The sequence below is a fragment of the Geospiza fortis genome, unplaced genomic scaffold (assembly GCF_000277835.1).
Source record: "Geospiza fortis unplaced genomic scaffold, GeoFor_1.0 scaffold206, whole genome shotgun sequence".
In the NCBI taxonomy this organism is placed as follows: Eukaryota; Metazoa; Chordata; class Aves; order Passeriformes; family Thraupidae; genus Geospiza; species Geospiza fortis.
Window position 1 is genome coordinate 2,129,692 of NW_005054311.1, and position 13,356 is coordinate 2,143,047.

General features: G+C 38.3%; 1 protein-coding gene across 1 annotated transcript in view; it reads left to right on the forward strand.

Moving 5' to 3' along the window:
* The first annotated feature begins 244 nt into the window (after positions 1-244).
* Positions 245-13,356, forward strand: part of INO80C (INO80 complex subunit C) — a 29,521-nt gene continuing 16,409 nt past the window's right edge. Inside the window, exon 1 of the mRNA XM_031055634.1 lies at positions 245-390. Within this exon, the coding sequence (XP_030911494.1) occupies positions 245-390 (146 nt within the window). The remainder of the gene's footprint in view (positions 391-13,356) is intronic.

A 13,356-nucleotide genomic window follows, 5' to 3' on the forward strand; every position in this document is an offset into this window, starting at 1 on the left:
GGCTGCGGTCTCCCTGGGGCCGGCGGGGCCCTTGAGAGGTGGGGAGCCGAGTGCCGGGCCTTCCTTGGTGCCGCCGCAGCGTGGATGTTGTTTCCCCTCCCCGCCGTGGGCACAGCTGGGCCTGTGGCGGCGTTCCCCCCTTCCCCGGCCCAGTGTGCGGCCCCATGAGGCAAAGCATAACCGGGATGCCGTGGAAGGAAGATGCGTGTGTGACCACCGAGATACCGCGTGTGGTGACACACACATGTGGTGGGTGACACGTCCTGAGCAAGCCGCCCCGCAGCTCGCTATTCCCTCCCTGCGCTCGCCTCCAGCAGCAGCTCTGTACGCGGGGTTGCGCCGTGCTCGAGCTCCGTGCGGACCCCCAGATTCACAAATCTCCGACCCTCCGTGATTCTGATTTCAGTGTGAGGCAGCTGCGCTGTCGCGGAGGGAGGACTAGTGCTGGACAGAGCACATTCCAGCAGCTGCTAGATCTGCTGTGTGCAGCGCACATGGCCTTCTCTCAGTTTGACTGAGTGGATAGAAGATTTATTTACGTGTGAAATGAAGATGTAGCGTCAGAAAGCCTGAGTTTTGGGGAACAGGGTCAATCAGAGAGGGAGAAGGGATATATTAATGTCAGTTTGTCCTAAACTCCAAACCTCAATCCCAGTGGGTGGTGCAGCCTCATTTTCTGTATTGTGTCACTCCAGCACCCATCCCCAAGTTGATGTCGTCTGTTTCTTGATGATGAAGTGTAGATCACACCATTATAGAAATAAGAAATCACTCAAAAAATTCTGTTCTGCATCTGCCTCTTGATGATGAGGTGGCATCTCATGCTCCAAAATGAAGTCCTAGAAGATGTAAAGAGTCAGCGTGTATATGACATCTCTATAGACTTGAGATGCTGTTATGTCTTGGATTACTTCTAGAAAGATTTTGGTAGCTACAGTGCTCAAAAGAGGGTTGGAAAAAATGGCAGACTCCTTTCTTTCCCCAAGAAATGATTCTTCTCAGTAATATTTCATGAGCTATAACAGTAGCATAGCTACAAAGTCTGCCCTACTGTCAGTTAGGTTGCTTGTTTTCACATCAGGAAAAATGCTCATGCATTTTTCAGCAATCTTCTCTCCAGACAAATAGAAGCCATTGTGCACGCACGAGAGCAAAGACACAAACTCTTCCTCATTTGAATGATGCTCTCGTTTTCAGCCCGTGGCAGTTACATGGTTTCTTTTCTGGTGGGCTTATCCTAGGACAGGGAGTACACACCACAGTGCTTAATGTCACTAACAAACTGCACCATAACTGTGAAAAATTACTGCCTGACATGATCATGTTTGACAACTTTTTCAAGGTGTGATAGAGATGATGATGATCTGAATTTTCCAGTGTGGACCTGTCTGTTCTGTGCATGTGTGTGTGTGTATATGCAGATATAAAGCATTATATATTGGTATATAACTTAAATGCCTATCAAGTAATTTATGCTTAAGACTTCCCCACACCCTTCAGCCTCTAAAACTGTTTTCCAAAGTTGACACCAAACTTAATCTTGTGGGCAGCTTCCAGTGTTATGAGACAATCCATGATTTCTTACTCAAGCTGGGTTTCAATACTGTGTGACAAGCAGTTTTTGTAATTCTTCTCACAAGTCATTTCAGTGGAGAAAGAAGTAATTTCTCAACACAACATCCAAGTCATCGTACACATTCATTGACTTCAGCAGTGCAGATCAATCCCACAAGGAAAATAAAAAAATGCCTCGGAAAATGTGTAACCTCAGGAATGGGACAAGCAACAGCTCATTCTAGCAATCTCATTCAATGTTCCTGGCTAGCCCTGGAGTAAGCCAGTTCAAACAGAAATGAAATGGGGGCTCTGCATGTTTTGAGTTAAAAATGTTGATTATGCCATAGCTCACCAAAACGTATCATGCCATAGCTCAGCATTAAATGGTTTGTGTTTTAAGTAAACTGACATTATTTCCTTGGTTAACTAGCAAACTTCAGGTAAAATAATTCCTACTGGAAGGTTTAAAACTACCTGCAGAGGTCAACTTAGATCTGGGGACCCCCTGTTGTATTAAGTAACAACTTCTGCTGAGAACCTCGTGCTTGCCTATGTGAAAATACACTTCACATTGTGCCAACTGGGAACATCCTCATGTCTCTGATTCTATCTTTGTGAAATTAAACAAAAAGGGATTTTTGGTAGTTCTGCAAATTGTATACTTAGTTTTTCTCTCATGTGCTCTATGTCACAAGCAGCTGTCACAATGCTTACCCCGAAAGACACGCTGATCTGGTAAAACTGCAAATTTCAAGAATGTGTTCATTTTTTATATAACAAGTTTACTTAAGAATAGCAGTGTAATCAGCTAGTTTGAGTGACTGTGTATATACTACAAAAAGGCACAATTATCACACAGCATACAGATTTTTATAAACCACGTTTTGATTTTGTTTCTCCAACATGTGAATTGCTACTTTCTCTAAGATACACCTTAGGAACATTACCAAAAAACATTCTTCATCTTTTTTTTAGTGTTATGCTAGTAACACCAAGGTTCAGGGTTCAATTCCCATATGGGCCATTCACTTGAGAGCTGGAATTGATGATCCTTGTTGGTCCCTTCCAACACAGAACATTCTGTGTGATTTGTGTGAGTTACCGACCCAAAGGTATTGAGTCATATTTGTTTTGGAAGCACATTGCTCATAGGGCTTGTCAGTCATGTCTGCAGAAGGAGACACATGCTTTTTGGACATAATGCCTGTATTTACCAAATGTGATATTAAAAGTGAGTTTACAGGAAAGCATGATTGCAAATTGATTACTTCACTTTCATCAGCATTACACAATTATTCCTCCCATGTTGTTGTGCCACTGCAAAATACCTCAGTCTTTGCTGCAGCCCTGTGGAGGATTATTATGTATATTAAATAGTAACATTAATGTGTCAAAACCACTGCTGTGTAGTGATTTATACAGCACCATTCCCTTAGATATCCCTGCCCAGTGGTTCCCAGTAGCTGCTGATTCAGCTCCATCCCTGGCTCTTGTTCAGACTTGTTTCCAGGTCTCCTGTCTCATTAATTACTATCACTTAACCTGGGATAGGATCTTTGATACTGATCTTAAAATGCCACCAGTTGCTCTACCTTAATGTTCACACCATTATTTTTATAAATTATACTGCAACAGGAAGCTTTTAAAAGGGTATATTCCAGATCAAGATGTAAGTAACAAAGTGAAACGCTTTTCTGTGAGAGCTAACAATCTTTAAAGATAGCATTTGCAGTAAGATAGGAGAATGATTTGGAAAAAAGTTTCTGATTTTATCATAGGAAAAATTAAAGAGAGAAAATATGCTAAATAATGTGGTCAAGTAAATTTGCTTACATTATTTGTGAAATAACTTCAGACTTAAACTGATGAGGTATTTATATTGATTTTATCTATAATTATTATTACTGCAGCAGTACTACTGATATGTCCGCTTAATGCTTTCTGTATTTCTCATTCTATGCTTAACAGCAAAAGCTATACAACAATGTTAGAAAATAAAGTGGTTTGGTTGCTATCCTGTCAAATAAGCTCGTCTAATGCACCACACAAAAATAAATGGAGTGACTCTGATACAATTAGAACTCCATTTTTATTTTAGGTGTATCTGTATTATGATGTTTTTATCTCATAAACTGAGATAAAAAATCATCAGATTTCACAGTTCTGATAGACAGCTGTAAGTTCAATAAGTGGACTTAAATATATACATATTAACATGATTACTGTTGTGTACTCAAAAGCTGCCCACTAAAGTCAGGGAGCTTATCCTAGTACATAAACAGCACAGAATTTGACCCTAAATTTCAGTAAATTTAATCAATTCTCCTGTCATGCTGTTTTACCAAGCCTAGCACTCTTAATAGGAAACCATCAAATAAATTTTAAATTAACTTTTTTTTTTTTTTGAAGAGCCCATTTGATCTGGCTGTTAGTTCCTGAAAATCAAGGTTAGGGTGAATGAGTTTAACTACAGAATTGGCAAGTTCCACTAGAGCTACTGAGCTGAGTTGTTGCTGTCACCATGTTCTGGGACAACCTCTTAGAGGACCTCCTTAGTGTGCACAGTATGACAACTTTCTGAGTGAAAATTAAAAATTATCTACTTACCACTTCAGACCTTGTTTACTGCAATCAGTATGATACCAAACTTATTGTAATTATTTTAGTATTAGGCTTATTAGACTTACAGACTTTCTGCTAGACCATATTAACTTTCTGCTACAGAAAAGCATGATTCTGCTTTGTAGTTGAGAATTTAATAAACAAGCAGTGTTTCTCACCAATCCACCTGCCCTGAAAGACAGAAGGAACCTGACACAGCATACTAGTAGGGAGATATAAGTACATATCTATTTGCCAGTTTATTAAAAAGGTATTACGTCATTATGCTCTAGACTACACTTTTTGTTTTAAAACCTCTCTCATCCTGTAAGATTGTAACAGTAACCAAAAAAACATGAATTTCATCAGTGAAACAGTTCCAGTCTGATGCTACTGCTTGCCTGGAATAGTATCTTTAAAAGATACAATGTGTTCCCACGGGATGTTAATTCAAACCTAATTAAATTGATTTAAATGACACTTCCATTGGATAAAATACAGATACCATGATAGATTGCAGGTGATTGCTAGTTACTGATAAAAACTGCTAAGGTGAGCTCTTCGAGTTCAGCCTCTTGCGCAATTGTACCAAACCCTACCCAAGAGTTTTGGCTCTTACAAAACTGGCCAGTTCAAAACAAATTGCCGTGTCTTAACAAAAGTTTTAGCAGGTAGCATTTCAATTGGCAGAGCTATCCCACACATATTAACATGCTCTGGCCTTGCAGTGCATCTCACCAGACCACAGAGAAAATCCCCCAGACTTGCAGCTCTCGAATGGAAGCTCTCAGAGGGTCACTTCTTATATCTAATCCTTTCAGAGTCTGCACCACAAAGATACTTTCTGCAATAAAGCTGATAGTGAATAGCTGCAATACTTTTCCCAAAATACATCTTATTTTCAGGCAGTCTACTAAGGAGAAACAGGATTATCCCGAAGCCCCATTTTTTGTCACTTGCACATTTGAAGTTAAATCTGTTAAGGAACAAGAATCCCTCCAGTCCCTGATGAAGAAAAATGGTAATTAAAAGACAAAAAGCAGATATTCTACAGAAATCTGGCAAAATTTTTGTGTGTTTTATGCTTAGCTGTATTTTAAAAAGGGAATTGCTTTTCTAGAGCAATCTAGGTTAAAATGGAAATTGTCAAAACGGAGCTAAGAATTAACTTTGCTTGACATTTATCACATTTTGAAGGCTTCAGATGATCTATAATCATCAAAGTATGTGAATTACTAAACCAGACAGTGCCCATCTCAAAGAATTACCTACCTCCCCCAACCAAATGTGAATAGATTTTAGTTTTACAGTAAACATAGATGTGTTATGTTGTAGAATGGCAAAAGCATATGTGTGTTGCCTTTTACTGTGAGCATCAGTATGCTGGTGTCATGGGTTTTTTACCCTTCTTCACTTGTCCTAGTAGACAATTTTAATCTCTCCTTTAGCTAACATAAAATGGAGTCTTACTATGATCACACCTGGTTTCAAGATTCATAATAAACATGCAGGAAATTTAGGAGACTTAATAAGGATGGTTCACCACTTCTATCATAAGGGGATAAAATAGGATAGGTTATTTTTTTGAAGGGGAAAGAGCAATCTAAAACACCTCATACATGTACTTTAGCATGAAATTTTCTCTGGAGAGGTAGTACCCCTAAAAAGTGATCTCAGAATCCAGTTAGTGCTGTAAAATATTCAGATTAACAAAAGAAAATTTGCAGTAACTTAACTGTCTAGATATTGTAGATTTGAAGTGGTGTAAAACTGTTTTTCACATTTTTCTAAAGTGCAATAATTGTGTTTGGTAGTAACTTCAATTCTTGCTGTAGCAAGGCATTTGTAGTTATATCAATTATATATTATATCAATTTACTCAATGTGTTCATTTTGGATTAGAAAGGCTAATATTAATTTTTTAGCCAGGGAGGGTTGTGAACACATTTTTCAAACATTCCAAGAAAACAGAATGGAGAGATTGGCTGTTTATTTAAACCTGCAGAAAGCCATAAAAGCTGTGACACTCTGTGTTGGGAAGAATGCCTGACCCTGACACAAGAATTCACATCCATAAACAGCGTGTGTTGCCTCACTGCAAAGCACACCTGCAACTTTAGGAGGCTCAATTAGGCAAATGGATCAGTTTCTCATTACTGGAGTCCCAGTCTCCTCCTGTCTTCCCTCTTATCCACCTCCACAAGTCTCAGCTGCATGCTCCAGCTGTGTGCATCATGCCAGCTTTGGCTCTCCCCAGGCCTGTTCCCAGTGACAGAGGTGTGCTGTCAGGATTTGCCAAACATTCCCCCTCCCCTGGAAGCTGCATTACTGCTGCCCTGGTGAACTGGACTGATTCACAGGGAACTCTAACAGCTGTGGGGTGTAGCACAGGGAAGAGGCACGACCAAGTGGCAAGGAAAACCACTTGTCCACTACAAGCAACCTACTTCATGAGCTTGCATACTCTTAATTCCAGATTTCATTAGTTGACTGTAACAGACTAAATGAAATGCTTGATCCCGTGTCCCTGCCTGCGGGAAGGCCTGGAAAGTAACAGCTTCAGCTGTCATATTGCTTGTCTGTCAGCCCCTAAGTCCCTCAGCTGATTCTGCTAACTTTGAAATGCCACCAAAATAAGTTATCAAGAAATATGTACTGGTCCTAATTTTACTTCTCCCTGAAGATTTAGGAAACTCGTTCTGCTTGGGATTCAGAACCATGAACATCTGCCTTTTTGAAAGCAGGTATTATATCCTTTCTTTCAAAAGCAGAAGCACACTTATGCACTGATACTTGCTTTTTATATCATCTGTCCTTACAACTCCCTAATCTGAGTTCTACTTGATGTTACCTGTTCCTGCCACTGCCTGAAGGGATTCAAACCCTTTTTTCCCAAGCACACCCTAACCACTGGGCTAAAAGCAGGTCTGGTGTGGGAGTGTGGAAAGATGTTCTCTACAGCCATGGATGGAGGTTTGCTCTCTGTTCCAAAGAGAACAAATCCATAGTTTGGTAATGAACATGGTTATCAGAATGGTCTGCTTATGTTTTTTAGGCCTTTATTTCTGTTACATGTTTTGTCTTATGATAATTTCAATACAAAAAACACAGTTCTGCAAACAGGGATCAGAACTAATTTCCTTTCTAAACTCTAGACAAAAAGTGAAATTGTCATACCATCTAATAAGATGTGTTTATGTTGTAGTAAAATGCAATACTGTTAATTCAAGAAATAAATTTGAAATGTATAGAAGGAAACTCTTTTGTGAGTAATACATACTTACACTGTGGCAGAGCCATCATTTTGGAAGGGGTGAATATCTGTGGCTACATGTCTTGTAATTGTCCTGCCCCAGGATGTAAGTACTGGCTGACTCAGGAAGAAAACCTGTCCTTGCTGATTAAAAGACCCTACTGTGGATAAGGAGTGTTTTTGAGAATTAAAAGATAAAATTCCTTTTATGAAGCATTCTAGGCCATTGCTCAGATTTACCACATGAAAAGAGACTCTTAGTATCATATTTGCCTTTTTATCATTTATTAAACAGAGAAGTATGATTTGTTGTGTAATTAATCAATTTTCAATAAACACACAAAATTCCATGCTTCTGTGTACAACCTACCTGTGTACTACATAAAACCTGATGTAATTAAAAAAGATAGCTCATTTTGCAAACATCCACAGGCCTAGAGGTAAAACCTTCTACAAAGTTTTAAGCAACTCAGGTTTTTGAGTTCTTGCCCTTGGAGTGTTGACATGCTTGTAGCTTTACTTACCCTAGTGTTCATAAGGATGCAGTGTGATTATAATGACAGCTTTATTTATTGCTTCCTCAGATTTTTACTTTTCTGAGTTAATGAAAGACCAAGAAGAAAGGCAGGAAAGGCTGAGACACCTATGATAGTTTCTGCATAAATTAGACAAGGTTTACAAGTGTGGCTAGTGTCACTTAAGCAGTACAGCTGGAAAGCTCAAATCAAATTTCAGGCATTTAAGTGTTTTCTCATATTTAAAAGTGAAACAGCAACTTCCCAAGCTAAATACAGAACTATTGCTTAGAGTTTGGTTAGATATGAATCAGGGAGACCATATTTTCAGCAAAGGTTATTGGCATCTCAGGAGTATAGGCAATGTTTATCGGGCAAGGGAGAAAGTATTGTGAAAATACTCATCATTTAGGATAAAGGTGGAGGGAGTTAAAACCCTCTAGGAAACTGTGTGAAAGTTATGTCCCATAAAAAGTCTTTCTGTTTAATCTGTGGTGTATTGGTATGCAGTCGATCCAAAAACTTGTCCTAATTTTCCAGATAAACTGGTACCTTTAATAAAAGATGACTCCTCTGCTTAAAAGCTTTGTTACATTTATGCCCTGAAACCATCAGGACTACAGCAAAATACTGCTGAATTGGAACATGCAGAAATTAGGGCAGTAATTAATGTGAATTATATGACTGCTTAAGACCAAAAGAGCTTTTTGTTACTAAAACCAGTGTTTTCTATTTTATAAGATATTGATTTCTAGCTGAGGAGGCGGAGAGCTGCATGGAGAGTTGTGCAGTCCCTGCTCTTGGAAGTGTTTGGGGCCTGCTGGGGCAAAGCCCCAAGAATCTAGTCCAAGGTCAGTTTTGACCCTGCTTTGAGCAGGAGGTGAGCTGGTGACCTCCTGAGACCCCTTCCAGCCTCAGTGATTCAGTGTTACTGTGTCACCTTCCAGATGTCTGACTGTGTGACTAAGATGGGTGTGTCCTCTCCCTGAACAAACAGTCCTCCACTCCTGTCATAGGCAGATTCAAACCTGAAAATTACCTCAAAAATCAACGACTCCATTTAGACAGTATTAAGTCTCCCTGTCCTGTAACAATGGTTATGTTTTAGTAGAACTGCTCTTCCCTTGAAAGGACAGGACAATGTTCTGACAACAAAATTAGCTGTTAAAATCAGCAAACTGGAATAGAGGAAGGCCATTTTTCCTTGATGTATGCATAGTGTACTCAGGCTCCTCAAACCAAAGTAGTAATCTGGAAAGGTCTTATTCTTTAAGTTGATTATCTTTATTTACATAGTCTAGAACTAGAAGTGCTAGTTTAAGTCTCACATTAATGACCTTGAATTTCCTCCAGTCAGAAGTTCCGTTTTCATCTGACTTTTTGTTGCAGCCAGAATTGCCTTTTTTTACAGACACAGACTTGCCTTTTTTATGCTTGTCCTTTTTTTTATCTGTCCAAAAGGTGTTTTTTTATTTGCTGAATAATTCATTGTGGGAAATGTCTTAAAACAGGATCCTGTTAAATGCACCACAAAATGTTAAATACTATGTTTCCCCTCTCACCTACAATTGTGGATGTGATACCAAAACTTCACTGATTCTAATGTAGTGGCAAGTCAAGTCTTTTAATAGTTCTGTTTTATTTCAAGCAAAAAAGGCAGTTGGGATAGAAGTTTATTTGAAAACATGAACTGTCTGGCACTTTTCAGATCTGCTGCAGTTCCTCAACCTCAATATATGGTATCAGGGTGAAGTGCCACAGAACTTGCATAGCTGAGTAAACAACCACCTACTTGTACAAATGTTTCTGCAGAAATATGTCAGAAATTTGCCTTCAAATTAGCTCTACCATACAACTCTGTCTTCCCTTTTTCTCCTGAGCTGCCTCAAAATAGTCTACAAGAGATACTTATATTACCTTATTTTCATCTAAATTAGAATTTGCCATATGTTTATTTTGGTTCAGTTGTCAGGTTGTTTTTTTCTTTCATTATCCAGTTAAATGTAGGTATCCATTGGATAATGCATCTACAGTTCTGCTGAGTACAGGAAACTGGTGCACTATTCAAAGCTGGAATGGTTGGTAGTGAGTTTACTAGAGAAAGGAAAGTGAATGCAATATTCAGGGCATGTGCAACCAGATTTTTTTTTGTCCAGTAATATGAGACAAACAATAAAGATGACAGATTTAGCTTGAAGAAGTTTAAAGTCTGAGGTATAGTTTATTTTCTTATCTTCTTTAAAAGACCTCTGGAGCATCTGATAAAATTACTGGTCTCTGATACATTATACCTTTGATAACTTTTTGAAAGTCTGTAGAAAGAATGTTTTTATTCTCAGTTCCTGTAGCATCGCTGTGTTTCATAGATCAGTGTACCCAAGCTTTGTGTTTCTGACATGGTGTTTCAGTATGGCAATCTTAAATACCTGTGCACAAATGGAAAAACCTTCTTTTAAGTAACTTCAGACTGCAATGCACCATGGCAGAAGTAGTGTGGTTAGCAGAAATGAAATAAAACTAGAATTTTACTATTCTTAAGGTGACAAGAAAAACAGAATCAAGTGCTAAAATGTGCAAAAAATAGGAAAAATGCAAAAGTGAATATTTATTTTTCTGTATTGGTTTGCCCAATAGTCCATAACATTTTGAAGGTAAAATTTAACTCTTCTAATCCAGGTGTGTTTTTTCCTTAGCAAAATAGATAGAGTAGGAGCTCTGAAAGATACCCCCTGTTTTCAGTTAAAGCTATTTAATTGCCTTTCCTTGAAGAAATGTTTTGTTTCTCTTTGTTACTCAAGTGTTATATCCCATCAGAATGGATAATGTTCTACAGAATAAACTACAATGTGGAAACTGAAAGGGGGTTTTCTTGTTATTTCAGAGTGAAATCAGTCTCCCATCAATCATAGGAGCTGATAACTTCTTGCTCTCCTTGTCCTTGATTCAGTCACATGTAGATGAATGGACTTGGATCCTTCTCCTACCTTGGCTGAAGGCTGTTACTCGGCACAGGGGTTCTGGTATGCTCCTTGAGCAGCATTGCAATGTTAACAGCACATCAGCATATTGGAATATTGTAATCCTCCACTCTTTTCTCCAGAAGTACTTTGACCTTAGCTGTTCTGTATCAAATGATGTATTTTAAACTTTAAGATGCAGTTTAGCCAAAGTCCTTGACTGATTTTTTCTGATAGAGAAAGGAAGATACTGGCAGTTTTTTTATAAAAATCCAATTGTGACTTACTGTAGTCTTTTTTGCTAGTATGCTTCCATCCATTTTCAGTCTTAAAGCCCATCAATTTAGGAGACTTTTTTATTTAGAAGGATCAAAATATTCTGTTAGCTGAGCTCACTTTTACCCTTGATTCAAGTACGACCCAACACGTGCTTTTGGACTCAACATACACTGAAAGTTTTAGCTCTATGGCCACTTTGGCAATGCTGTTCAGCTTATGCTTATGAATTTGTCCAAGTTATAATTTTCTTAATATAGAAAACTGTCAAACTTTATAAACACAGAGTAGTCCCAATCCACCAAATGAAATCTGAAAGTGAGAGATCCCTTGCTATTATTTAAGCCAAAGGGAGCTTTGTGGCAAATGCAAATTAAACCAAGTTTTTCTGGGATAGCGTGAAGCTATTCACAGTTGTGTCCCAATTACATTTTATTTGAGACTTTTCCCCACAGGAAATAGTAATTTTTTTTCCTTTAAATATCTGTAAGTTCTAAAAATTTGCCTATCACAGTACGTAAATGTCTTTGAATGGGAAAACATATTTGGCATTTGAAATCTCTTGAGAATAAATCCAAGCTTTTTACTGAGGCTTGCCATCTTATTTTGTGTTTGACTGCTTAATAATTTTGAAGAGAAGAAATTGAACTTGAGTTTTTCTAGGTTTGTTTGTTGTTTGGGTTTTTTTTTAAGTGAGCAGTACCATTATGAAAGGAGATCTTGTGTCATGAAATTGCTATGTCTTTTTCCCCCAGGTTTTTAAGAAATGCTTGAGAGGTGGGGAATGTAATTAAAATCTTATTCTCCCTTTGGTTGCATTTTTAATTTTGAATTCTAACCCTCGCACATCATAATAGAGCTTTGCATTAGGGTGTTTTATACCTCTATCAAAGTGACTAAAGTAATTAGTATTTTATACATTTTGGTAAGTATTTTGTCACTGGAACCACCAGTGCAGGTGAATGATAATGGTTTTATGCTCAGGCACTGACAGAACCCTAAATGAGAATGTCGCCTTTTAATCAAGAGCACTTGGAGTCTATGGTATTGAAATGCCCTACAGAGAGCATAGAAAAGCCATCCATCACTTTGTGACAGTCCAATCTTTTAGTGCATGAGTAAAATTTTATTCAGCCTTTCTGAGGCAGTTGGAATGTGAGATGTTTAACTCGTCTCAGAACAGCAGAAGTTCGAAAGCATAATGTCGAGATTGCTATCTGGGCAGCTTATGTGGCTTTGTGTATTATCTTTATTTATTTAAATTGCAGTTGAAGTGTTTTCCATGTCCTGCTTCAAATACCTTCCCCCATACTCTTCTATACCCAAAGCAGAGACTATATCTAAATTTTAGTCATATGTTTGAGTTAATTTGCACAGTTGATTAACTCTTGATGCTCAGTGGAAATACTCAGCAAGTCAGAGGGAAAGAACCACTGCTTTAGGAAAGGCAGGTTTTGTAAGTCTTGTACAGGTAAGTAGTACGTGACACAAAAATCCTCTGGGAAATGGTTAGAAGTGCATTTAGTGATACATGTACTTGGAATTGTAAACTATTATTGTAATAGTCCAGCAATCTCATTTCAAACTTTGTGCTGTTATGTTTGTGTTTAACCACCCTCTTTCAGCTTTCTTTATAAGTGAAAACAGCAGTAGCATCTGAGGACAATGTGGTAATTTAAGCAAAAATATTTTTGTTGTCAGGCCTTTGGGATATTTACTTGTGATATCAGTGGAAGCAGAAACCTATGCCAGGACCTTTGTCTTTTAAGATGAGTTGACAGTGATGAAACCCACTGACTTAGATGGATTTACTCCCAATTTAAACTGTATACACAAATGACTTACCAACCGTAGTAGCTGCTTGAAATCAAGGACAAGGATCTGCACTGTACTTAATAGCTGGATACTACTCAGAATTTCAGGTTTTTTTAAGTAAATTCAGTTTTTCAATGACCTGTGGAACCGAATTTGCTGTGAATGTGCAAGATTAGGATGTTGGGGTTTTTTTTCCTTCTTGGCATTTAAACATTTTCAAGCTGAACTATTTTTTGTCCTATGCCCAAAATAAGGTAGGACCTTCTGTAAAGGGAGAACGTTCCTAAAATACTACCATGTACCCCAATGCTGAGAGAGAAAAGGATGGGGAAGTTGCACTGAGCTTCATTTTAGTGAGTGGAAAGGAAGAGGGAAAAGTTTT